The sequence below is a fragment of the Oculina patagonica genome, chromosome 12 (assembly GCF_052425735.1).
Source record: "Oculina patagonica isolate OP01 chromosome 12, crgOcupat, whole genome shotgun sequence".
In the NCBI taxonomy this organism is placed as follows: domain Eukaryota; kingdom Metazoa; phylum Cnidaria; class Anthozoa; order Scleractinia; family Oculinidae; genus Oculina; species Oculina patagonica.
Genome location: NC_135769.1, coordinates 19,208,584 through 19,236,332, shown reverse-complemented (window position 1 = coordinate 19,236,332; position 27,749 = coordinate 19,208,584). Strand labels below are relative to the sequence as shown.

At 37.9% G+C, this 27,749-nt stretch overlaps 2 protein-coding genes across 2 annotated transcripts; both read left to right on the top strand.

The window, feature by feature from the left end:
- The first annotated feature begins 1,140 nt into the window (after positions 1 to 1,140).
- On the top strand, positions 1,141 to 3,176 carry LOC144634026 (actin, cytoplasmic-like). The gene is made up of 3 exons (XM_078492964.1): positions 1,141 to 1,477; positions 1,558 to 1,668; positions 2,191 to 3,176. The coding sequence occupies exons 1-3, from the start codon at positions 1,223 to 1,225 to the stop codon at positions 2,953 to 2,955; spliced, it is 1,131 nt and encodes a 376-aa protein (XP_078349090.1). The 5' UTR covers positions 1,141 to 1,222; the 3' UTR covers positions 2,956 to 3,176.
- Positions 3,177 to 4,225: 1,049 nt separating this feature from the next.
- Positions 4,226 to 27,749, top strand: LOC144632522 (26S proteasome non-ATPase regulatory subunit 12-like). Its single transcript, XM_078491188.1, has 12 exons — positions 4,226 to 4,347; positions 4,509 to 4,568; positions 5,157 to 5,285; positions 7,942 to 8,049; positions 13,202 to 13,277; positions 13,520 to 13,548; positions 14,083 to 14,232; positions 18,656 to 18,790; positions 19,367 to 19,479; positions 20,415 to 20,583; positions 21,714 to 21,791; positions 27,024 to 27,749. Exons 1-12 carry the CDS (start codon positions 4,246 to 4,248, stop codon positions 27,237 to 27,239), a joined length of 1,365 nt encoding a protein of 454 aa, XP_078347314.1. The 5' UTR covers positions 4,226 to 4,245; the 3' UTR covers positions 27,240 to 27,749.

Below are 27,749 nucleotides of genomic sequence, written 5' to 3'. Positions count from 1 at the left end.
CGGAAATAAATTAATATTTTATAACTATCTCATGAGTTAAATAAATCAGTTGTTTTGATATCTCACAAAATAAAAATCAAACGACCTGACCAACTGAAAAGCTGTCGATCTAGCTGTGTCAGCTGTGAAAAGCACAGTCCAACCACCTGTGGAGAGATTTTTTCTAGTTAACAATATTTATTTCCCTCTTCAGTCGGATATTTTTGACCAAAACAATTTTCGATAAGTAAAAAACAAAATCCATAAAAGGTAAACCGCTGAAAGAAGTACGTAGTATTCATTCCAGAGGTGGATTAGAAAAACAAAAACTGGGATGCCACGGAAATTTCGCAGCCACGATAATCTGATGTGTAAGTTGATTCCCCAATGAAAGGAAAAGGAAAATAGCAAAAACAGGAAACTGGAAAATTTTCTAGCGCGTTGGAATCGCCTAAGAGCCTCCTAAGGCACAATCCCTACAATTTTTAGTCGAAATTGTTTGTAAAATTTTGAGTTTTGGGATTGTTTCTAGAGATCAACAATAAATCCGAATTTAGGACAAGTTGTTTCCTGAAGAAAAAATAATTAATGTTTATGATCTCGCGCGTTGACAAAAACACCAGTAAATTAGTTTTGAACCCCAGATTTCAGAGATAATTCTTTTTCCCTTGTAGTATTGAGTCATGTCTTCGCCTTGAAGAAATCGCCAAAAATATAATATTAATTTCTATCTATAAGGACTCAACATCCGCCCGCGAAAGTCGCCGGTTCATCGAATATTTCAGTTTGGAGGGTATTGACCTTTGTTGAAAGGTATATTGTTGTTTTTATATTGGCACCTGGGGTGGGTGGGTGTGTTTATTACTGGATAATAAAATTCTACAGAGTATGATTTTGATCTCAAAATATATTCAATTGAAAATAATGAAACGAAATCGCCCCTTGCAATGATTAAATTGACTAGAAAGGAAAATTATTCACGTTTTCCAAGGAAAAAATTTCCATGTTCCGCAGTGGGCTTGTGACGTCATATCGTCGGTTTCGCTGTTGGATCCGATCCCCATTGGGTGACTTGAAATGCACAAAACTATGACCAAATTTGGTAACAACTTGTGTACTATTGTTGTGTAACAGGGTACAAAAACCGGCGCGGAACCGGTGATCGTCCTATTTGCTTTGGAAGCGCACACAGCTTGTAGTTGTGATATTTCAGTGTCTTGGAAGACCAACCTTTGAAACTAAAATGGCCGATGAAGATGTTGCCGCTTTGGTAGTTGACAATGGATCCGGTATGTGCAAGGCCGGTTTTGCTGGAGACGATGCTCCTCGAGCCGTTTTCCCTTCGATCGTTGGCCGTCCTCGTCACCAAGGTGTCATGGTTGGTATGGGCCAGAAAGACTCGTACGTCGGCGACGAAGCCCAAAGCAAGCGAGGTATCTTGACACTGAAATATCCCATTGAACATGGAATCGTCACAAACTGGGATGACATGGAGAAGGTAAATATACCGTTGCATTTGACCAGCTATTTGTTTCGCGCGATCCGAGTTCTAAAACAGTGTTGTGGATTGTTTTGCAGATCTGGCATCACACCTTCTACAACGAACTTCGAGTTGCTCCTGAAGAACATCCCGTTCTCCTCACAGAAGCGCCTTTGAATCCCAAAGCAAACAGAGAAAAGATGACTCAGGTATTGACCTTTCTGAAATTCGCTTGCTTTTGTCGGAAACTATGCCAGAAAGAGTTGCACCCCGCCCCCTGTTTTGTTTTGAGTTTTGATCGCGTCGAAAAGCACTCCGCCTGCAAAAAACCCAGTTATCTGTAATGTGCGCAGTCAACCGGTTAATTTGTCTTTGATTGTCTTTTGATATGTTTCAAATCGCGTATTTTAAATATTAAGGGAAATTCTATTTAGACATGTACCGGATTTTGGGTGGCGTCTGCATTAACCAATTTGCCCGGAAATGTTCTCAGTTGCTTGATCGCTTGTTTGTTCGGCCCGGAAATGATTCAAAGTAGCCTCTAACAAAAATTCTCGTTGAAATCGCTAAAACATTCTAAAAGTTGCACATCAAATTAGTTTAGCTTTAGTCGTAACATGCGCAAATTTAATCACCAGAATTTCCAATTTTATATTAGAGCAATTAATAATTAATTTTTTTGTTTGTGTCTGATTGTAAGTTAATTCTGTTCTTGGTTAACTTTCTTGCAGATCATGTTTGAAACCTTCAACTCACCAGCTATGTATGTAGCCATCCAAGCTGTGCTGTCCCTGTACGCCTCTGGTCGTACCACTGGCATTGTTTTTGACAGTGGTGACGGTGTGAGTCACACTGTACCTATCTATGAGGGTTATGCTCTGCCTCATGCCATCCTGCGTCTCGACTTGGCTGGTAGGGATCTGACTGACTACCTCATGAAGATCCTCACAGAGAGAGGCTACTCTTTCACCACCACTGCTGAGCGTGAAATTGTCCGTGATATCAAGGAGAAGTTGTGCTACATTGCCCTGGACTTTGAACAGGAGATGCAAACCGCAGCATCAAGCTCCAGCCTTGAAAAAAGCTATGAGCTTCCTGACGGCCAGGTGATCACCATTGGAAATGAGCGATTCCGCTGCCCAGAGGCCCTGTTCCAGCCTGCCTTCCTTGGAATGGAATCTGCTGGTATCCATGAGACGACATACAACTCTATCATGAAGTGCGACGTTGACATCCGTAAGGATCTCTATGCCAACACCGTCCTCTCTGGTGGTTCAACCATGTACCCTGGTATTGCTGACCGAATGCAGAAAGAAATTGCTGCCCTTGCCCCACCAACCATGAAGATCAAGATCATCGCTCCTCCAGAGCGCAAGTACTCTGTATGGATTGGAGGCTCCATCCTGGCTTCCCTGTCCACCTTCCAACAGATGTGGATCTCCAAACAGGAATATGACGAATCTGGCCCTGCCATTGTACATCGCAAGTGCTTCTAAATTCAGTTGGAACTTAGAAAATTGAACAATGAACAGTTGTGTTAAAATTTGCCTGACTGGAAGGGCAGTCCCTCTTCATAGTGTCAAAAAGGGTCTGAAATAACACTGACTTGCGAGACTGTGTAAATTTTTGTAAAGAGTAATAATGATCATGTGAAAAGTTTAGACGTAGACGTTTTATTAGAGTTTTCAAGGTGTAATTAAAACTCTTTATATTTTAACAGTTGTGTTGCTTTTCTATAATTGGTGTGTTTGGGGGTGTAACAATAAAATGTGGCTGAGTAGTGATCGAAATTTACACATAATTTGGCAAAACATTTTTCTGACAGGTCTTAATCAACAACTTCAGAAAAATTGAATAAGATTAATTTTTCCCCAACCAACATTGAACATGATTCAAACATTTAATATCAGGCAGATCAATCCTTGCGTTTTAATTTAGTTCAAGAAGGGACAACAGGAAGTCTTGTTTACCAGTCCTGAATTGTTCGACAATCTAATTTTTTTCGTCATTGTAAGAAAGATCCTTTGTTGTTGTTATGTGACAGGGTCTGATGTGCTCACGTCATGCAATTCTATATCTGTACTAATACAACATGAAATACGGTTGATCAAAATAAGAAAATTATTTCCCGAAAACTACAAAAAAGAAAATCAGGCCCTTTCTCGTCTGCGCCTCTCTCGTGTTTCATTCGGGCTGGGAAATGGGGAGAGGTGAAAAGTAAGCGCGCAGAGCCTTGATAGAATGGAAACGAAAGCGCGCGGGGGACCCTTTCCGTCGTCCCCCGCGCTCCCTTTATTTTTTTATTTTTGGTATTTTTCGCTTTCCTCCCCCCTTTTTTTCCGCTTTCCCCACTAAAGGAGCCTCTGAGGAGAGAGTGTCTACGCGCTGTTGAACATCACAATATGTATCGTAGCGTCCAATACAGACGTCCTTTTGGCTCGTCACGCAATCTTCTCCCTAACGAATGCTGTATATATCTGCAGGCTATTTCATAACCTGCGATCAGGCGTTCTTTTTTCTAAGGAGGGTATGATTTCAGGTTAGCTATTTCATTTCTTCATGTGCTGTATGAAGTGCATAACCCATCAAATATCTTATGAACAATTGACCGAGTATTTCTAGGGATTTAGCGGCACAATAAACATCTTGGGATGTTGCAATGAATGGAAAAATTGGCTCCTCGCGCGCGCGCTTCACTGACGCTATGGAAACCTGGGCCGAGTGCTGACTAATTCTACCCATGATTCCTTTGGGGTTTCTGACAGCAAGGCGACCAAATTTTCAAAATGGCGACCTCTACGGATATGAAAGGAAATGTTGTTAAAATGGAAGTTGACTACAGTGATACTGTAGATAAAAGAATACCAGAATGTGAGAAACTAGCCACGGTAAGTATCTACCGTTTTCACGAAATTTTTTGCACTGGGAATATTCTTAAAAACAGTTTTGTTCTGCACGTGTTGGACTCGCTTTTTGTCATAATTTTTGACGAAAATTTTTTTCTTCGAAAATATGATTTACTGTCAATGGTGTTGTCTCTATTTATTAGGATGGGAAACTCAGTGAAGCACTGGAGATTCTTTTAGCTTTAGAGAAACAAACTAGAACGGTAAGAAAAAATACAAACTTTACTTAATACAAATGCTACACATCATTGGCCGTTTGTTCTGTCAGATGTGAAATATCAAAAACTATTTTAGACTTTTTTTTCTCAATGAGACAGTAAACAAAGAAAATATATATTTTTTTTACCTTCAGTAACTGATTTAGTACAAGTGCTATGGAACCAAGCATTCAGTCATTAGAAACAATTAAAAGTAAAACATAGCAAGGTTAAAAGTCCCCACTGATTGATTCCAGGATTTTTTGGGTAGGAAAATTTGGCAAGTATTTTTTTAACTTAAGTAGGGCTTTTTTGGGTATTAAAAACAATCTGAAAGATTCGTGGTAGTGCCTTGGCTGCGTAGTTCTGGGAATAAAGTACAAACAAATGTGTTTTGCTGTTGATTTTTGAGGGGTTAATTTTAAATCTAGGAATATTTTTCGGTTATGTTGAAATCCCTAAGGAAGTTTTTGGGTCTAGTAACCCCCCAGATCCAGGACTTAAACCCAGGACCTCCAGTGTTCAAGTCAGGCACTCTAACCACTTTGCCAAGCTACCTACTTACATCATTAATTTTATTAATTTGGTCTTAAGGCTGCTGACATGCATTCTACAAGCCGTGTTCTGGTATGTATTGTCCAACTCTGTTTCAAGAACAAAGACTGGAATGCACTCAATGAACATATAGTGATCTTAACCAAGAGGAGAAGCCAGCTCAAACAGGTAAAATCCAAAGTTACTCTTCTAGGAGTTTCTCTAAGAGCTAGTAACCATGTAGTTGTATAATTTTCAAAGATGATTAGTCAGGTAACTTTACATTTTTTCCCCTGGGAAGATGTGGTGGTGGTGTATTTTAAAGTGCTTATTGGGTTATTCCAGAAAAAATACACCCCCCCCCCCCCCCGACGGATGGCAAAACTTTTTGATCCCCCCTTCTGCCCGGATTTCCCAGATCGCTAGTCCCCCTCCCCCTTCTGCCCAGAGTTCCAAGCTCAAGGACCCCCCCTTCCCACCCGGATTTCCATTTTTTTAAACACCTTAACTGGACACAACAGGCAATTAGCCATGTTCGAAACGACCAGGGGACTGGGTAAAAATATTCAATATCGATTGAATTGAAAAATTGGGCCTGTCATCTGAAAGAGCATCCAAAAATTAGTAACTTTGAAAGTTATTGGTGTAAATGCAAAGGCATGGTACTCTTTTAAAAATCGTTAAAATAAGCTGTCCCTCCAATCCATACTAAGCTTTCTTATTTTAACGATTTCTAAAAGTGAACCATACCTATGCGTTTAAACCAATAACAATCAAATTTTGTAAATAAACTAATTTCTGGATGCTCTTTCAGGTGACAGGGTTCATTTTTCAATTTAATCGATATTGAATATTCGTACCCAGTACCCTGCTCGTTTCGAACATGGCTAATAGAAACGACGTAACATTTCTTCCAAAAGATCCCTGTTTATTATAATTTTGAAAACTTGGCTAATGTTGCGAATTTTGCGGGTCAAATTTCAATATTTCAAATCAGATTATTGAAACGATCGCGCGTGTGTTTGAGTGATTTCCAGTACACTCCCCTCGAAAATGCCACTTGCTTTTTTTCATCAAACAACAAATGTACAAGATAAGAAATATGTAAGTCTTAAAAATTATGTAAATGTAAGAAAAAACACAGTGAAAAAAGTCCTTAATGTGCTAATAAAGAAAAACTATAATTTCAGTTGTTGGTGACAAGGCTGCCTAAATTGGCGCGTGTTTACAATATCGAGTTCTCGCTGTTAGGATTATTAGCTAGTGTGACATTTACTTTAGGCTTAGCAATAAAGCCTTTTGAACTACAATAATTTTAAATTTTGTTACCTAATTATATGGGTCTGTAGGTCAACTGGAGCTCTTGCTTTTCTTTCAAGAATTTAAGTTTTCATGCGTAATGTCCACGTTCTGGCTTTCATAAACTTGTTAACATATCGATCGTAAGACATCAACTTCAACTTCAACTTGGAAGTTGCCAAATAATACACAAATTGTGTATTGTGTATACACATGTTGTGTATACACATGTTAGCCAGCAAAAGGAGTTCTCGGGTTTGTTAAAATAAACAGAAAAGTACAACCTGCAGCCGGACCGATCGTCTTTTCTTCGCATTTTTTGAGGATGTTGCAAAGCACAGCCTCGGGTGGCCTGGGTACCGTAAAAATGTTCTAGGCGTTGCATGCTCGGTCGAAAGTGTTTTTTCCTATCGTAAAGTTGTTATCCATTTATCGCGATGTTTCTTCATGATTAAAAGGACCTATGAAAGTAAACTTGAAGCATATGAGGTAAGAACACCATAAAGTGGAAGACTACAATATTTTCAGATGCAAACTTCTTCTTTTAAGTGGTAAAACATATTGATCGAGTTAAAGTTAAAAGCGACCCCCAAGGAAGAATTTTTAGGTTCAGACCCCCCCTCCCGCCCGGATTTCCCGAGCCATTAACCCCCCCAACCCCCCCACCCCCGCACGAGAATTTTCAGTTTTCCATCCGTTGGGGAGGTGTGTATTTTTTCTGGAATAACCCATTGTAAATATCCACCACTAGTCACCTCCACTTCAGTGAATGATTGTTAACAATTTGAAAAAAAAAAAGAGGTTGAAGTATCCTTTCACTGGCAGTTTTACATTTAAATAATTTGTAAATAACCTGTTTTGGGGGAAGGAGTCATTGGATGGCAAGTGCTTTGCAAGTGTCCCTAAAAGACTTTTGACCAGCATTGCTGCTTAAAGGAGAAGTTCACTCCAGAATGGCGATTTGTTTTCTTTACGCCAATAAAATGTTCATACAAAGATATGTTATTCACCAAAATTCCAGCCTCCAACGTGCGCTATAACCCTGGAGCTGGTAATGTACGCGTGACGTCAAAGAGCTCAGCCTGAAGTTTGGCGGGAAAATTTAAATACTCGAAACTCCTTGTTTCTTCGTTGTGGCTTTTGTTTGTGAAAATGCCTGTTTGTGCAGCTCCATTTGCTCAAACAAAGCTCCAAGAAATACAAAAAACAAGGAGTTTCGAATATTAAAATTTTCCCACCAAACTTCAGGCTGAGCTCTTTGACGTTACGCATACATTACCAGCTCCAAGATGGCGGCGCGGCGTCCAGTTGTCGAGTTTTGAGGAAGATTTCGTAGGGTTATAGCGCATGTTGGAGGCTGAAATTTTGGTGAATAACATATCTTTGTGTAAACTTTTTATTGACGTAAAGAAAATAAATGGCCATTCTGGAGTGGACTTCTCCTTTAACGTATTTGTTTTTTTCCCCTAAAATATCTCATGAACACAAGCAAAAGCCATCATTATTTTGTGTAATTGTGATAACTTTATTGTTTTGTTTACTTCAGGCTGTAACAAAAATGATCCAGGAGGCTTTCACATATGTAGAGCAGACTCCTGATCTGGAAAGCAAATTGAAACTGATTGACACGCTTAGAACAGTCACAGCTGGAAAGGTTAAGTTAATGATAATATAATAACAATAATTAAAGGGGTGCAAATAGAGCGGTTTTCACTTGAGTGTCGAAAGTAAATTGCGTTTGCTTTGGTTTTGAATTACTACGCTCAGTGATTGGCTTTAAAATCTCGCGCCACTTTCTCAGCCAATCAGAACTAAAACCAAAACCAATCACGACTCGCTCGCGCACGTTTTTCCGCGCTTCGTGCCAGCTACATGTATTTGCTTCGAGTTTTGATTGGCTCACTGAATTGTCCGTGTCTTCTGTGATTGGCCGAAGTAATTACATTGGTTTTGGTTTTACGACACTCAATTGAAAACTGCTCTAACAGTCGGTCATTGGACAGTGGTCGACCAAAATTTGCCCATGTCCGATAAAATCCCAAGTGTGGTCAGACGTAATGTCCAGACAATTTTTGGATCATAAATCATTTTACGGCAACGATGAAAAAAATCTGTCCGACCACATTTTTTTTTTGTCTGACCAAGATGGTGTCTTAGTAGGACATTCAATGTATGTCCTTTCAAGTGAAAAAAAATATTTGCAGCCCTGTAATTCATTAATATTTATAGTGTGCTTCTTAACATAAATCAAAGTCTCTTCGAGATATCGACGTTTTTGCATGAAGTATGAGTCGAAGGTTTATCCTGTGCATTGTTCTTCGAACTTATCATTACAGTTTCTTTGTAGTTTAATTTAACAATTTCCTATCTTCGCGGAGGAAATGCAGCCATATAATTTTGTCAAAAATGGCTCGTTCGCACCGGGTATTTATACACATATTCCTTAACATTACACAAATAAACAGTGCAAATTTCAGCAAGATCTGACAATTCTATACTTTAAAACTGCAAGGACCTTTCGAGGCAGTGAAATGAAACAGCAAAATATGCGTTCGACGCTTTGTTTTTGCGACGCTATATTTGAATTGTTTTTGGTAGACCGCCGTTCAATGTGTTCAAGGCCATATCGTTACGATTGCTCCATGAAAAAGCACGAAAAAAAATACGGATATTTCCGACTACTGTCGGAGAAAACATTGCGTAAACAAATCGTTACACTCAAGCTGCGTTTTGTCTAGGACGTCTAGGCTCGGCAAGGGTCGGATATCAAGCGCAGGATTGAACAAAAGCCACATATACAGTGAATGCTTTCGAATTATATTTGAAGATGAAATACGAAAGAATTTTGCTGTCTTTGACTGAAATTCCACTCGAACTGCGTAGATACGATCGCATATTGTAAAGCCGATTCATGCAACATTGCTCTCAACGCGATGTAAGTGCTAGTGATTATTTATTCGTGTTTTAGTTACGCAATCCATTGTTTGTGCGACGCTTTTTATAGATCGCCTTTCAGACACACGTGCGTTGAGATAAGAAAGCTGACATGTCACTTTTAAAATTGTTATATAACGTTTGTAAATGTGACAAGTCACGTTTTTTTCACGAGATCGCAAGTGATCACCCACAGCGGAAAGTAATCCCTTGAGAAATTAAAACAGTCCCTTGATAAATTAAAAAAGTCCCTTGAGAGTTTACAAATGTGTGGTTCCAAATTTTGTCTACTAACCCCTATTCTACCATTTTTGCTAAACAAGCAAAAACGTCGAAAAAATGATCAAAAGCGCATTACAATATTAAGAAAGCATACAATTGTTATGCTGCCAACCTTGTGCAACTCAAATAGGTTAATGTTACTTTTAGAATATTTCAGAGTGGTCAGTTGCTTATAAGGTTGCTTTTTTAACCAGGTTTTTGACATTAGGAGCATTTGGCTTTGAATACAAGAGGATCAAACATGCATTTTACACTTTCTGTCTGTATCTTCAAAAAAAAGGAAGTGTATAGGCTTAAAACTTTGTATGAAGCAAGCCCCTGTTCATATATGCGAATAAAAGTCAGCTCCTTAATCATAGGGTTTGAGATTTTGCTGTGACTTTCCAGGTGCAAAAACTTTTTGGAACATGGAGAAACAAGCCCCTAGACATTGGCTGCAGTCACATCTGGGCTACTAACTATAGTTAAGACGGGTTTAACTATAGCTGGCTATTTCGATAATGTGACCGCTTCTTTGCTCACCTTAACTATCGTTATTTGAAAATTTACGCCTCGCTGATCCAAAACAATACAGACTAACTATAGTTATACCCAAGCTGGGTTCATGTGTTAGTCTTAAGTTTACAAACGAAAAACCAATCAGAATGCGACAATTCTTTTCGCACGTGCGAGAGGAACATAAATATGCAAAACAAAGCATGAAGGGAAGGGAAAAAAGAAAAACAACATGCCAAGAAATTACATATCACCATTGTTAGCAAAAAAAAGCTTGAATTTTTCGGCATCTAGCATCCAGATTTTTATTTTCTTCAATGCAGAGATGCCTTTCAAAATAGAAAAAATAGAGGAACAATTAGACACAGATACTGTATTTATTTGAATAAACGCGGTCGCGATTCCAGTGCAGCGTTTATTCGAGGGCGGCGTTTATATGAGGGCGGCGTTTATTTAAACTTTGATTTATTTCTTGCAAACAACAGCATGGTAACTGAACATTTGAACTTTGAAAACAGGAACATGTTGTAGTACTTGTCTCAAAAGCCATTTTCAATATCTTAAAACATTGTTACCATCAAGGAAAATAATTATTTTAGGCTTGCTCAAACTTGATATTTCACTGCATTTGCTTTTTGAGTCTATAATACGAATAAACGGGGCATCGTGATGGGGCGTTTATTCGAGGGCGGCGTTTATTAAATTTTCTGCTCTAAAATGCGGCGTTTATTCGAGGGCGGTTTTTATTTGAGGGCAGCGTTTAATTAAACAACAAGGGCTGTCATTTGTAAATTTGAATATCCAAAAGCTAATCAGAACTAACTATAGTTAACTGCATTGGTGTGACCGCAAAGACAACCAAAAGCACTAAATACAGTTAGGTATGATGTCACATAACTTGAGACTAACTAAAGTTAAACTTTAGTTACGTTGTAGATGTGACTGCAGCCATTGTTTTATGTTCCAAGAATTAATAAGCAACGAGTAATTTGTTAGATTGTAATCTTGTTACGTTGGGAACAATGAAGATATTTCAGGGAGACAAGGTGGACTTTGATTCCTCTCACACCCAACGTATATTCTCCCTGGTTAGCCCACATGCTTTCATGGATGAACAGCCAAAGCCCGTAAACATGGACTCACTTACGTGATGTGTATGTTGTGGTTTAATTTTTTCTTTGGTTTAAAATTTTTCAAACCAGTTTGATTTTGATTTTTCATTGTCTTATGTTCATTAACATAATCTCAAACAAAGGGAAATCAAAATCAAACTGGTTTGAAAAATTTTAAACCAAAGAAAAAATTAAACCACAACATGTATACCCGGCACGTTTTATGACGTCCGAATAGGCGTAGAGATTTTCGTAGAGCTCTACGCTTCTACTTAGTACAGTTCTCACAGATAAGACAGTAGCTCTTGAAAATGCGTATAGCCGTAGATTAGTACAGGCGTTTTCATTCTAAACTTTTCGTTATCAATGCTTTACGTTTTCTTTCTAAACTCTTCACTTCAAAGCTCTACGTTTTCATTTTAAACTCTACGGTTCTACAGCTCTACGTTTTCTTTCTAAACTCTACACTTCTACGGCTCTACGTTTTCATTCTACACTGTACACTTCTACGGCTCAACGTTTTTATTCTAAACTGTGCACTTCTACGGTTCTACGTTTTCATTCTAAACTCCACGCTTCTACGGCTCTACGTCTTCATTCTAAACTCTACGCTTCTACGGCTCTACGTTTTCATTCTAAACTCTACGCTTCTACAGCCTAACGTTTTCATTCTTAAACTCTACGGCTCTACGGCTCTACGTTTTCATTCTAAACTCTACGCTTCTACAGCCCAACGTTTTCATTCTAAACTCTACGGTTCTACGGCTCAACGTAACGTTCTCATTTTAAACTGCACACTTCTACGGATTTACGTTATCATTCTAAACTATACGCTTCTACGGCTCTACGTTTTCATTCTTAACTCGAGGCTTCTACCACTGCTCCATTTTCATTTTAAACTATGCGGTTTTGCAACTTTAAGTTTTCATTGTAAACGCCACGCGTCTACAGCTCTATAATTGCAAGCTTAACGGTACCCTTCTACAGGTCTTCTTTTTTATTCTAAACTCTACGCTTCTACGGCCCTATGTTCTTATTCTGTACTATTCCAACCTGTATGCTTCTATGGGTCTACATTTTCATTTTAACTCGACACGTCTACGGGTCTACATTTTAATTCTTAACTAGAGCTACGCTTCTATAACTCTACGCAGAAGCGTACAGTTTAGAATAAGAACGTAGTCTCGTAGAAGCGTACAGTTTAGAATAAAAACGACTTGAACTGCAGAAGCATACCGTTTACAATAAAAAAGTATACTCGTAGAAGCATATACTTAAGATTAAAAACGTAGAGCCTAAGAAGCGTTCAATTAAAAAGTAAAATGTAGGACCGTAGAAGCGTGCAGTTTAGAATGAGAATGTAGAGCCGTATAACGTTGTATAATAATAAGCGTACCGTTTAGAAAACGTATAGCCGTAGAAGCGTATAGTTTAAAATGAACATGTGCGCAGGTTTGTTGAAGTGTCCTTTACGCTGTGTACCGTTTATACTCTACGCTTCTACAGCTCTATGCTTTCAAGAGTCGTAGAAGCGTAGAGTTTAGAATGAACATTGACGTACAGAAGTAGGCTTGTAGAAGTATACTATACGCTGTGTACTTAACTCTACCCTTCTACGGCTCTACGTTTTCAGTTCATTCTAAACTCTACGATTCTACGGCTCTACGTTTTCATTCTAAACTCTACGCTTCTACGGCTCTACATTTTCATTCTAAACGCTACGCTTGTACGGCTCTACATTCTCATTTTAAACTCTACGGCTTCTACGGCTCTACGTTTTATTTTAAACTCGCATAATTTCCAGAGCTACCCAATAATGGATTAGGAATCATGGAATGTGTAGAAACGTACAGTTCTACAGAAAGTTCTACGCCTATTTGGACCTCATAAAACGGGCGCCACTTGACAACATGTACCTGGATAACAAAATAATGGATAAATGCCTGATGATTGTCTTTGAACAAGTGTTTTTTTTTTCTATAGATATATGTTGAAATTGAAAGAGCTCGCTTGACAAGAATGCTAGCTAAAATAAAGGAAGACCAAGGAGATATTGCAGGTATTAAACTGTATTTATTGTCATACAAGTCTCAGAAAAAATAGTTTGTGTTGAACAAGATGCTCTTCAGGGCTTCCAGGGCTTCTAGCAGTCTAAAGTGTGGCTATCTTTATCATTTCAAATTTGGTGGAGTAAATGGTACTTCACCTTTTTGGTGATAGTACTTATTATATTACATAGTACTTTATATACATACAGTACAGTAAGTGAATTACACATTTTCAATGTTTTTGTTATTATAGAGGCAGCCAACATTCTTCAAGAACTTCAGGTATGATAATAAAAATCCTTATATTTAAAGAGGCTATGTTACAACACTGTAAATTATTTTTTGTATTGTTCAAAATTGCCTGCAAATAATTATATGGAAAACATAAACTATATTTTCTAAGGAAGAAAGACGCCAAAAGAGGTAAAATCCAAAAACAACAACAACAATATCAAGGATGCCATGATTGGGTGAGATTTAGATGGGTTACAAAAGACAAACAGGGAAGAGTTTATGAATATGATACTAAATTTTTGACAAAAGAAAAAACAATAAGCTTGCTCATACATACTGATGAGCATACGGGTATACAGAGTATACGCACATACGCATATACGCAGACGCATATACGCAGATACGCATACGCGCGTATGTGCAAAAGCATACGCGTTCTTCGCGTATGTTTTGGGACGCTTATTTGCGAACGGTGCTGTACCCATGACATCTGTAGCTCCCTTATTAGTGTAATGAGGAAAACCAAGGAAAGGAGAATTAAACAGCAAATCTCATTCCATTGGCTCTTTTATGATCGTCCAGGTTGAAACATATGGTTCAATGGAGAGACGTGAAAAAGTGGAATTCATCTTGGAACAAATGAGGCTGTGTCTGGCTAAGAAGGATTACATTAGAACACAGATCATCAGCAAGAAGATCAGTCCAAAGTTTTTTGAAAACAATCAAGAGCAGGTTTGTCATGCAAATCTTGTTTCACTTTATGCTTAATACTGTATGACAGAGCACTTCAAGAAAAGCTGTGTACAGCTAACAACATTGGAGTGTTGTTGTGTTTATCTGTGAACAGGCAAAGTTATCTGTTGTTTTCTTGACCGTGTACAGAGGTGTTTCGTTAGAAGATAAACTTGCCACAACACACTAGTCAAAATCAAAATGTTGAAGGTCTTGTAAGGTCTTGTAAAGAAGTTAACTTGGAATGAGATATTCCTAACGCCAGTTGAGCCACACGATAAACTGAATGCAAACAATATCCCAAGCAAAAAACCAAGATCAATTTTGTTTTCACTCCCATTAACTGATATGGGCGGAAAAGAAGCAGTATACTTGCAAAGAACCAAAAGTACTTAGAGAATTCAAAAATGACATTAGAATTTGTTCGCGTCCACTGAACCTGAATTGGAATTGATTTCGTTGATTTCAGTTTGCAGAGGAGTTTAGTTTTACAACAAAGATACGAGAGCAACAGATCTAGAGGGGTGTAGAGAGAAAAATTGGGAAGAGAAGCTTGAGCTAAGCATGGCTTGGATAGAAAGGTCTTGTCTATCCAACCTTCTTCTGCTTGCTCCACTCGCCAAGATTTTTTTCACTCATACCCTACTAAAGAGCCCGTTCACAGGCTATGTTGTGTTGTGACTTACCTCATGTGAGTAACTGAAACTACAAGTCAGGGTAAACAACCTAAGAGGCTACATCGGTCACAACAAAGCTTTGGTAGCTGTTTACTTTTACAAGTCCCCTCATCCTTCCAATGTGGTGTTGACACCAGTAGTGAAAAGATGGCCTGGTATTGTGCCTTGTTTGCTTGTATCTGATGTGCCACCTGACAAAGTATTGTTTAAGGTGGTAGACTGGAGTTTAAAGGTCAAATGAACAGAAATTTCGATTTTTGGTATTTTTTGCCCATGTGTTTATTAAGAGCCAAATAAACACATCCCGAAGTTTCAAAGCAATCGGTTATTACATCGCAGAGATATTGCAAATTGAAAAATGCTTTTTTTAGGCTGTCATTATCGTAGAGTGCTCGGAAAAATTGTCGGAAATAAAAACTTGTGATGTCATAATTGGTGTTTTTGAAGACGACCGCAGACCGATTCCGCAGACGGCACCTTAAAATCTAAATAAATGTGTTTAGTGACATTTCGAGCAGTTATTTCGTTCTGTTCAGCCGTTTTTCAGTGGATTGATTATTGGTTGTTGTTTAGAGAGGCTCATTAGTGCAGAATGCACTATTGTGATGGTTTGGTGGGGGCTGTCGTCCGCTAAACCCCTCAAGCGCTAACGCACTATGGTGTAAACTTTTAATCACCAATTAATTAATTAATATCAATTAATTAATTATTTCTGTGAAGGGGGTAGCCGGTGGGGAGCACCTGACTGTACCCCCCAGGTAAAACCTGGAGCATACTGTATCTACGTTACTTTCATATGAAGATCTCAAAGGTATATATTTGTTTCAGAAAACTCTTTGCTCTCCTTGTGGTACTGTACTCTTTCTAGGGCAACGTACTTTGCGCCTGACGCATGCGCAGTTTACAATGTAGTCTACATTTTTTTCTGGAACTCTCATGAGCACCGCTTGTATTGCGTGTTTGCTGTAGGATTCCTGCAGACTCCGTGGCACAAAGTGAAAACCGCAAATTTTGAGACTTTCGCACAGGGATTTTCGGCTTGAAACTCTTGATAAACAGGAAACAACTATCCTAGCTGTACTGCATTTTAAAAAACCTCTCTAAAGAGATGTTTTTTGATTAGATTTGTTCCTTACTTTTGAGAAACGTCTTTCGTGCAGTTTAAACCGTAAATTAATTAAATTAAAGTGAAATTATTGGCTTTATTATTGAAAGGAAGACAAATGCTATCGATGTTCGCCGTGAAACAAAACAAAAACGATAAAAAAGTATCATGTTACGGCATTTTCAAGGAAAACAAAACTATCTTACAAACAAATGAACAAAGGTGTTGTGTTAAGTTTGCAAAGATTAGCTTAAGAAAAACCCGAGAAGAAATACAAGTGGTGTTTCAACGTCTAATTAAAAGTAAACTAACTACTTTCAGTTGTCGACTCCAATGCATTCTGCACTGTCCTTTGAGTCTCTGAGTTTTTTTAATAGAATAGCTAAAACACAAAAATAGCTTTAAGTTTTGTTTGCTGTCGTTTTGCATGTCATGTAAGACATAGGTAGAATGCACGCTGGTATGAAAACAAATCAGGAATCTCTATTGTTCTTTCTCATAAGCATTTAACATTAATGAGCAGAATTATCTGCACGCGCGTTAACTATGCACGTGAGTTTTGAATTTTGGTACAATTCAAAGCCGTTCTGCATGCGCGATAACTATGCACGTGCGTTTTGAATTTTGGTACACTTCAAAGCCGTTCTCTGCCGAACAACAACTGAACGCGAAATGACGAAATTCTGCGTATTTTGGACAACAGCCACGACGGCTAATTTTTGGTTTTTCTATTTGGGGTTGAACGCTTTCTTTAAATATTCAGCGACAGCTAGTTCTTAAAGCAATAAATAAGCAGAATGCGTCCGGAAAGCTGCGAGATTCTCAAGTAAAATATAAATTCATTTTGCACCAGACGTTGTCGTTGACGTTGGCGTCAGTGCGGTCTGCGGAATCAGTCTGCGGTCGTCTTCAAAAACACCAATTATGACGTCACAAACTCGTCCCACTCCTTCCATTTCAGTGCGCAGTCATTCAAAAACGTTTTCGTGAAGCCTTCGGAAATCTTCGTATTTTTTACTGTAATTCACGCTTTAAGGCTCGGAAAGCGAAAATTTTTCTTAATTGCCAACGAGACAGCCGAGCCAAGAGGCGAGGCTGTCGAGGCGGCAGAATCATAGAGCCGTGTGCGTATGAGTGTATAGGCAGAGAAAATCTTAAGTTCTGCGTAAGGGACTCTTTTTTTGACCATATTTGGGTGTAAGTAAACCCCATATTTGGATTGTATTGTTCTTCCCAACTGGTTCCCAGTCTCTCACTCCTTTCTAGAGAGCAAATGACCAAAATGGCGTCCGTGCGGCTCGCTGTTAAAATTTTCAATGTGGTCATTCATCCCTTTAATTTACCGATAAATACACCTTTAGGGAACTATAAATCGAAAGAGAATATCCTGCAGAATATTCGACCGCCGAAAAAACGAACATCAAGGTCTTTAAAGCGATGATATAATCTTTCGACTTTAGAGTCCTTTGATTTACGATCGAAGAGAGACATGAAAATCAAAAGCGGACTGTTGACTTCAAATAGAGTTTTCTTGACTTATGAGAATGCCAAAGTCGGGTAAATGCTTCCTTTTAGTGTTGATTTTGTTTATAGTAATTGTTTGACCGATGATTTATTCCAAATCAAATACTTGTCTCCAAATAATCCTTGACCGTTCAAGTTTTGTTTTCTGTTCAAATTTTTCAAGTTTTGCGTAACTGAACAATAGAACATGACACTTCGCATGCGAGACTGAAATCTGACCCGTGCATTACTGTCTCTGATTACTGAAAATTATTTTTAAAAAAGCATCTTAGCAGTTTTGATTTTGGGATTTGATTTATAAGAAGTTCTTGAAATGCAACTATCCCTTTTGTGAACGGAAACATTTTAACCATCACGTGTTGTATTTACAAAACAGTGATTAAACCTCATTTATTGCCTACATTTTGTGACATTTTAACGTTGAAAAGAATTTAAGATTTGTCAAGAGTTATCAATCTGTCAATCCCGTAGCCTGCGAAGCAGACATCTGTGTACGTTTTTTAGTGTGTTTAAAAGAGTGCGCGATCGCGAGAATACGCTGTCATTTATGAACACCAGTAGCACTTTTTTAGCATATTACCTAAAATACAATTTACCATATTTTGGTCATTTCAAATATAGTTCTATAAAAAACCATTCAATATCTGTTCTTATGAACAAACATGAGTATTTCGCTCGTTGGCACTTACCGAAAGGTACAACTAGTTTTACTCAATAATGGATAGTTTTACCGTTTGGTTGGTTAAAATGGCATTCTGAAATTTCTGTTCATTTGACCTTTAACAGTTGATCTTATTCAATTCCCCACATGCTGCACCCTCTTCTTCCCCACTTTTCATTCAGTCAAGCATCCTCCATCATTCCAGCAGAGCTTTGGGTAGCTTCTCTGACCTTTTGGTCCTCCTTAATTCTTTAGTTGACCTTCTGCAGAGAAGGTGAAAACAATGGGGTAATTGGATTCTTTACAGAGTAAAACCCTGCTTCTACTATTAATTACGTCTTTGGATGAAACGCTAGTCATGTGTTGTGTGATCATTCAATTGAAAGCTATTGAGTAGTTCTTTCCTGCAATGTTACTTTTGTGTGAAGATTGGATCTCTTTTTTAATATGTTCCAGGACTTAAAGTTGAAATTTTACCAGCTAATGATCGAGGTGGCAAGGCATGAAGGCAGTTATTTGGATATTTGTAAATACTACAGGGCAATGTTTGACACACCGTCAGTCATGGAGGACAAAAACAAAAAGCATGAGGTAAGCACTGCTAAGTTTTTAACTCTCAATGCTTTCCAAGAAGAAAAACAAATTTAAGTCTGCATTCAAGCCTTGCACGTTTCTCCTGTTTCAGTGCATGAAGCGACTGAGAGTAGTTCCACAAGTTCTCCTCAGTGGTTTTCTAGTCTATTACAGGGTTACCCCCAGCAATAACTTTAGCCATTCCCATTTATACACTTTTATGTACTGTTTTGTCCTAAAAGACAACATAATGAACCTGGCCACAGTCTCCTTCACAGCTGTTTTTTGGGATGTCACACAACACTGTCAAATGACGGCTGTGTAGGAGGCAAACCCGGCCAGGGCTCAACTACAGACTGCACGATCAGGAGTCCAGCGTGATTCCCCTGGACTGCCTTTCTCAAGAGTATACATGTAGCACTACATGAGAGAGAGAGAGAGGACTGAAGTAGCTAGCCATTAGGCCAGCACACCTCCCACAATTTTCAAGAATGGTGAACATTAATAAAACTTTTCTTTAAGCCTTCACGATTCACAGTTTAAAAAGTTCAACATTTTGTTACTTAACCTTGTTGTTGTTGTTCTCGTTTATAGGTGTTAAGAAATGCTGTGCTGTTTCTCATTCTTGCCCCATATGATAATGAGCAGTCAGATCTTATTCACCGTGTCAGTGAAGAGAAGACTTTGGATGAAATCCCTCTCTATAGGTATAGTATATTGATTGATGTCCTTACAGGCGTGTCTTCACTAGTTATGTACTGTACAAGCATAGCATTTATATGCCTGCAGCAGCCTGCAGTTATAGGCTCTCTCAATTGAAGTTGTGTGAAGTGTGAGTAGTAATGCTGCGAGAGACCAGGTGCCGCACACATACATTGTACGCCGGTGAAAGAGAACTTGCACATGTATATCTATTGAGTTTTCATTTCTGCCTCTTTAGTGGTGACAACTCGGTGTCAACTGTCACATACTAAATATCAGATAACCAACCAAAAGAAACAGAGAAAAATGTAAACAAACTTGTGGAGATTTCAGAACAAAGAGCTCTTCATAAATGGTGCTGCAACTCCTAAAAAAAATTCTTAATTGCAAATAGATGGAGTGATTGTTACTGTGTCTGAGAGTGATCATTCAGTGTAAAGTTTGGTACCGAGACATCTGGTCGTATATCCACAGACAATTTATTTTAAGTTTCGAATTGGAATGGTAGCCGTGGTGATTTGTTGGTGTTGATTTGATCTTAAATTTGTGATTCCACTTACTGGGAAGATAAGGGGCAAGAAATGAATGTAACAGAATAGCCCCCAGGCCCCCAGCCCCCCAAACCCCCCCCCCCCCCCCCCCCAAAAAAAACCGATTTTTTTTTTTTTCAAAAAAAAAAAAAAAACCCCCCCCCCCCCAACCCCCAACCAAAAAAAAAAACCCAGGCAAAAAATAAATACTACAATGCAATCCCAATTTCTCAAACTTCTGAGGGAAATGAAAATTGGTTTGTAAAAATTACTTTCTTTGACTTTGATAAGCAAATCCATGGGATCAATTTTCAATTTTTCAAGTTATCAGGAGGTTTAAGAAATAAAGGATATGGAAATCCGAATTCTACTGTATGATTATGTAATTTGGTGTATGATTCATCTGTCAGAGATCTCCTGAAGTGCTTCACAACAGCTGAACTAATGCGATGGTCCCATATCAAGGAATTGTACGAATCTGAACTAAGAACGGGTTCTTCTGCCACTGGGGTGTTTGAACAAGGAACAGATGAAGGCAAGAAGCGGTGGGAAGACTTGCGTAAAAGAGTCGTGGAGCATGTGAGTTTGATTATAAGTTTGTTCTCATTTTGATTTTGAAAATGACAACTTTAAAGTAATTTTTACCTGTCTGTTCAGGGAACTTCTGCTCCTTTGTGTGGTGAGCAGGGTTTGTACGGGTACTGGTTCAAAACCTGAAAGTCCTGGAATTTTATTGTGGCACTTTCCAGGACTGGAAAGTCCTGGAAAAAGACAACAGGTCCTGGAAAGTTCTGTAAATCTGTTAAACTCAGGTAACAACAGAATTCTCAGAACTAACAATGTAAGAAAAGTTTGGCAGACAGTAAGGAGAAATAATATTGAGATCTTGGGAGTAAAAGAGTTAATATGAATTTTGGAGTCCTGGAAAAATCAATCTGAGTCCTGGAAAAGTCCTGGAAAATTGTTTGTGAAAATTGCTGTTAACAGAGGAGAGAAAGTTGGAAGAAATAGAAAATACTTCTGTCAAACCATGCCCACTGCTTGGGTTTACATCAACTTTAAAACTTTCCAAAATATTCTCTCCTGTTAGTAATGCACCATTTTCTATTTCTTCTAATGATGATAAGAATTTGAAATTTGCTTCTTATATCCATCACTGGTCCAACAAGCTTTCCTACTTTTAAGAAAAAGATGATTGACTTTTTAATGAAATAATACTGAATTGGCCAAGCCGCACATTCACAGCTTGAATTATAAAATATATTGATAACTGAGATGGCCTCCCCTATAAGCCTACAATCACTGACAAAAGTCGTTAGCCCACCCACCCCCTCCCCCCCGTTTCAATGTTGGATAGTACAATGTGCCTAAACTACCTGTGCAGTGTGTTTCAGTTTGTGAGCAAAAGTAAGCAGCAATTGCAGGCATTATTTTTTTTGCATGCTACGCAACATTGCAAAGGGGGAGAGAGGAAATTACTGAACTTTTTTATGTTACATGTAAGAAAAACAGCAACTGCGCCAACATTTTGACACTGATTGTAGTGGTTTCCTGGAGGTCCCCTCGCACAACCTAAACTGTTCAAATTGTATTTAATAATTCTTCTTATGTAGCAAGTAAAAAATGATGATGATGATGATTATGACGATGATGATGATGATGATGATGATGATGATGATGACTGTATTGTGTGGTTATATATTTAACAGAACATCAGAGTCATGGCTAAGTACTACACTCGATTAACGCTGAGAAGAATGGGTCAGCTCTTGGACCTTACTGTAGATGTAAGTCATCTGTGTTTATACATTCAGTCGAGTCCTGAATTCTTGAATCTCCAAGGAGATTCAAGGAGAAATCCGGGGTAAAATTTGGGGTTTAGTACTGCTTAGGTTTATCCACCCATTTACTTTTTTAAGTTACTATTTGTGAAAAGGTGTTTCTAAACAGCACTAAAAGATAAGAAGTCCATTTTATTTCTTTATTTGCTGCCTAACTGGTATATGGCTTGAGGCAGAAGCATATAACCCCGAAGCGTATAGCTCGCGGCCACAGCTGGGGATTTTTAAATCGCGCGGGGAGCCAATCAGATTTTACTTCCTAATATGGATCAATTCATCGCACGCGCGACCATCGCGCGAGTGTCAGGGAAAACCTCAAAATGTCCGCCATTCGCTGTCGTGGAATAAACAAACCTGTAATGTAAGAAAAAACTTTACTTTTGTGAGGTAAATTTGACCACAACAGTTATACATATTAAGAAAAAAGCATAGGCTAACTTCGCAAAGAAAAAATCCGGTTGAATTAACAGGAACTGAGAGTGAAAACGCGAACGAGGGAAAGATCCACTCGGCAGCATTCCTGTTCAAAAATATCGATGTATTGCTCCTCGACCACAGACAACGGAATCACCCAGGCCAATACAACGAACTCTGTAAATAAAAAAGAGAATCCGAAAGTCCAGGAACACCAAGAAGTACGATGCTTCAAACATCCTAACGGACAAGAACGTGGAGCTAGTGACGAGTTTTATTTTAATAATATATTTCGATAGAAAGCCCCCCACATCTTCATCCAAATTCATGGAGTTCAGCGATAAACACTGCCCTATATCCCTGCACGATTTATCCTGCAAGGATCCCGACAAATTTTAATCAGCGATGCATTTGGAAAATGCTACCTCTTTAATGCTAGGTTTCATTCTCACTCATTTTCCAGGCCTAGAAGCTCCAGCGATCAATTGCAAGTCAGCATTGAAGAGAACGTGGGGTTTTCTGTTTGGAAAAACTTACAGCCGAGCACTGCCTTTTAATTTTAAGTTGATTGCAATATTACAAATATGATAGCGGCGGTGGAGGTCTTGTGCTAACTTAAGAGCCTTTTAAAGCCTGAACTGAACCAGCATGAACTGGTAGCAATATAAATATTGGCATAATTCGCATTATAAGCAAAAAGGCCCTTATAATAGCCTTACATGTATCTCTTAAATCATAATTGCTTTTTTTTTTAAACTATATGAGAGAAGGATTAAATTAAATTTCTTATCATCATGCATGCCAATGTTTTTTTCTCATTCTTGCAGACATGAATCAGATTTACTTTATAATATTTATTATTTATTTGCCAAATGCTTCCTTATTCCTGGTCTCTTTGCTCAAATGGCAGTGCTTTTATGCCAAGTTTTAACCTGCAGCTAAATGTGGCCATGAACAATGATTAGTATCAAGTACTACCTGCCAGCTTCCCCAAAGGCAAAAATTAAGATGAATCTATGGATGGAGGAGGGACAACTTCCTAAAAATAAATAAGTCATTTATTTACAATTTAAGCTTTCTTTGAATTGACAATGCTACATGTATAGACAATTAACAATATTATATGTCATCTGTATAAAGTTTTTTTTTCTGGTCACAGACTGTTTCATGTATTTTGAGTGCTCATGCATTTAGTGAAAGTTTTACTGTAAAACAGAAGTATCACAGATTGTTTTTCAAATATATATCATATTTTCTAGTGACTAATAATGTTGTCAGGTAAGATGGGAACAAAAATATCATAAAGTGCAATTTCATTCCATACCTCTGATACATTTGTTTAATTTATTTATACATTAATTAAGACTGACATGTAAAAGGGAAAAAGCAAATCTACCAATGGTGCTGCTGGTACAATCCAGGATAAAAAAAAAAACATCTCAAATGTTTTCCTCAGGACTTTTTAGTACCAGCTGTTATTAAATATTGGGGAGATTTGGTTACAAATGATGGTTGATTATTTTCTCAAATCTCATGAATGTAATAATATACAATGCATGTGCTTTGGCTGCAAGAGAGCCAAAAGTGTGACCACTTAATTGATATTCTTTTGTGCTAAGTCAACTGGACTAATTACTTAACAAAAGAATGTGGATAAAACGTAACTGCATTTTTAATTTGTGCTTTATGTCATAAGCAATTAGTTGAAGGTTTCATTCACCTGTGATCTCCCCTTACCAGATAAACACTTCTTGTCTCCTGTGAACAAAGCATTGGCTAGTTTTTTATTGAGATTAATAAACCACACTTAATAAGCAGTATTAACACTGCAGTACTGTTTTATACTTTTCCAGTCAACACGCAGACTTAAAAAACAGAATAATCCTGGAGTGTACTGAGTCTATTTAGCATTGTCTAATTAAATGATTTTAAATTAAATAAATCTTAAAATTTTTTTAACACAGTTAAATGCTGAAAAAATGTGAGAAAAGTTTGTACCCTTTTTCAAAAAAAATTTCCAGACTTTTCAAAACTCAAATGAGTTTTCAACTCAATTCACATTACCCCTTCACTTCAAATCTTTTTATCCTTATACTTCTGTCATATTTTTTTAAATGTTATTCTTTCAATTTAAGTTCAATTTCCCAGGAATGGTAGTTTTTTTTTTTCAGGGTTCCCAGTCTGGAAGTGCACAAAAAAATCTAGATTTCCCAGGACCTGTACAAACCGTTGCAAAAGAAGTATGGTTTGTTGGAAAAGAGAGCTTCTTGATGCTAGTATAATAACTCATCACATGATCTTCCACAACCTTATATCTAGCTCTATTTGTCAAATTATGAACAGCTGTTATGGTCTACATGTAGCTGTTATCAAAACTGTAAAGCTCTTCAAATCCCCCCTTTTATTTGACATCCCCAGTTTACAATTAAAACCACTCCTGTTTCCAAGATTAAACATTATGAGCATTAAAAAAGAAAAGTTTTTCATTTTTATTATTTTATTTATCCACCTTCTCTTTTATTTATTCTGCAAAAATGTGTGGTAATATTATCAGCAGCTACATTATTTAAAACACTAGATAGTCTGTTAATCACTTTGTTTAGATAAAACACTTTTTGGCTCGAAATAGCACAATATTGTCAGATGCAGGGCTGAGGGGGCATAACAGAGTTACATTCATTCTGACATTACATTTTTGGGAAGTTTTGAATGATTATCATTAAAACTGAGCTACTGGCATTTATATTTCGCTACAAGGAGATAATAATTAATGCCAGTTCTTTGAAACCTGCAAAATTCAAGGAGAGTCAGTAGATATGAAAGTTGAAATGAATTCATTTTTAAATATTGCTTCATTCTCATATTGGGAATTAACTTTAAAAAATTATACATGGAAGATATTGGACAATATTGGAATGGCAAAAGAGTAGAAGGAGATATTTTTTTTTATTTCTTCAAATGAAACAAAGCTTCTGTGGTGAGCCATTAATTATTAACAAAATTTTTAAAAATGAGTTTGAATTAAAAAAATAAAAGAGAAAGGCCAGGTCAGGAGCTTGAAGAAATTATTTTCACACTATAAACTACAGGTATTTTCAATTTCTGTCCTTATGTTTATTTAAAAAAACTAGAGACGCTTTCTACAGATTTAAATGCTTCGAACTCCATGCAAGCATGAATTGCTAAAAATTGCTATTTGTGCACTTAAACCTCTAGCCTATCGATCTGTGCACAGGATTCTTCTGAAACTTTGCTTCGCTTTCGAAAGCGATTGCACATTTTGTATCTATAGCCTCATTTATTTTAATACGAATGACGACAAAAACCTAGTGACGTAGTCTAAGAAGAGAAGCATCGTCCTCTTCAACGTACATGTTGATGTACATGAACTAACACTGAAAAACTCTTCATACAGGCAACAAATTAAACATGGACGACTTCGAACGGTGAAGCAAGAAGTGACCTACATCTGACACTGCTGCACAGACTCACAACACCTTACCTGTAACCTTGAATACCTGACTGAGTTTAATTCCCTTCACTTTCTCGAAAAAAAATTGTTGTACGCTTCAAATCTTCAATGAATGAATTAACGGAAACTATGCATGGCCATGCATGTGGTTACCGCGACTCGAGTTGACAAATTTCCAATTCGCAGTTAATGCTCCAAATTAAACCTCAAACGCATCCCTGACCTCCCTGAAGACCATTTCAAAACATTTTCTTCTGCCTTAGACTTTCCAGTCGGCTTAACCACCAGAGTCACCTAAATCGTTGCTTTTGAGACCATCTTCTTTGACTTCTTTGTGGGTTTCCCCGTAGCGGCCGCCATTTTTTTGGAGCTGCACACGATTCCATATAAGGGCAAAAAAATCCGCGTTCCTGATTGGTCATCTGGGAGCTCTAATAATCCCCAGCTTTGTCCCAAGGTCATAAAGGGAAGTTAGACGCTTCGGGGTTATATGCTTCTGCTTGAGGAAATAAGGTCCCCTCTTTGTTAGGCCCCCCGACAAAAGGTCTTGAAAAGAAATAAGCCTATCTGGCATCAGGGCTAAAGCTTTTGGCTTAAAGGGACCGTGTCACGGATTTTAGCCAAACGTAGGCATAGGAAATAACCATCAAATTTGTTTAAATGTATAAAATAACCTCTTAAAACAGTGAAGGAGTATTTAAATAACGCACCAAATGCAAAAGAAGGTACGGATGGCCAAAATTGTCGAAGATTGAAACGGATTGCGATGCGGGCTTTTGAAATATGGTCCGGCGGAACAGTTTTCAAAGTTAATCTTGTCTGCTTGTAACTTTAATTTATGACGCCCGGAAGACACATTTGGCTGCAATGAAGCTATGATTTTGTCATTTAGTATCAAAGAATTAATTTCTTTGCAAACATTTAGTTTCATAGCGAATATTTGGCAAAATTTAATAACATAAGATTAACTTAGCCGTGACATAGTCCCTTTAACTATGGTATACAGGACCCCTTTTCTAGCTGTACCAATTGAGGTGACTTGTCAGCTGGTCAGTCGATTGCAACCTGGAAGGTGTATTATTCAGGTCCTACTTCCCTCGTTCTATAAACGTTAAGTCCACTGATGAGCCGCCGAGCCACTAAATGATATACCTTCCTTGTTCTCAAAGCGCTAATTACACACAGAGATGTACCTTTTGTTTCTCTTTTACGATATGTCTTGGACAAGAGTCGCCGCTGTCTGTTGTAGTTTTTGTCAAAACTAAGTTAACATTTTTCTTGTTCTATTTCAGGAGACCGAATTGTTCCTCTCTGAGCTGGTAGTATCCAAAACAGTGTTTGCAAGAATTGACCGTCCAGCGGGCATTGTAACCTTCAGTTCACACAAAGAATCGAACGAGATTCTAAACGAGTGGTCACACAACCTTAACACCCTAATGCAACTTCTTAATCGCACAACACATCTCATCACCAAAGAGGAAATGGTTCACAAACTTGTACAAATGTAACTTATCCTGCATCGCACTGATGCCAACAAGACATAATAACCCTTGTGCAGCTGTGAATCACGTACAACCTAAGTTTGATTAAAACTTTTGTATTATGGAATATGATTGGACGAATACCAGAAGTTAACAAGATGGACCAATTTAAAGCGACTGGTATTTAAGAGTGAAATTTCATGGTTGAATGTTTGAGCAGTGTAGAAGATTTGCATGGAAAAAGTTACTGTAGAACAAGACCTTGCTTGCAAGACAATATGCAAATTCTCCTCTTTAACTATCAGGGACCTCTAACTTCGCTATCTTGTTAATTTTATCACGTTCTGTCCATTTCTGATATTTGTTAAGAGGAGGCATGGTAATTTTCGAGACTCCAGAATTGGCGATTTTTGTGATCAGTGAATCGTGAAAATTAGTTCTGTGAATTGTGGTTGAAGTATAATTCTGAGAACCGTGAAAACAAATTTTTATTCGCGAAATGGAAAATTTAGTTTCGTGACTTCGTTACAAGACCCA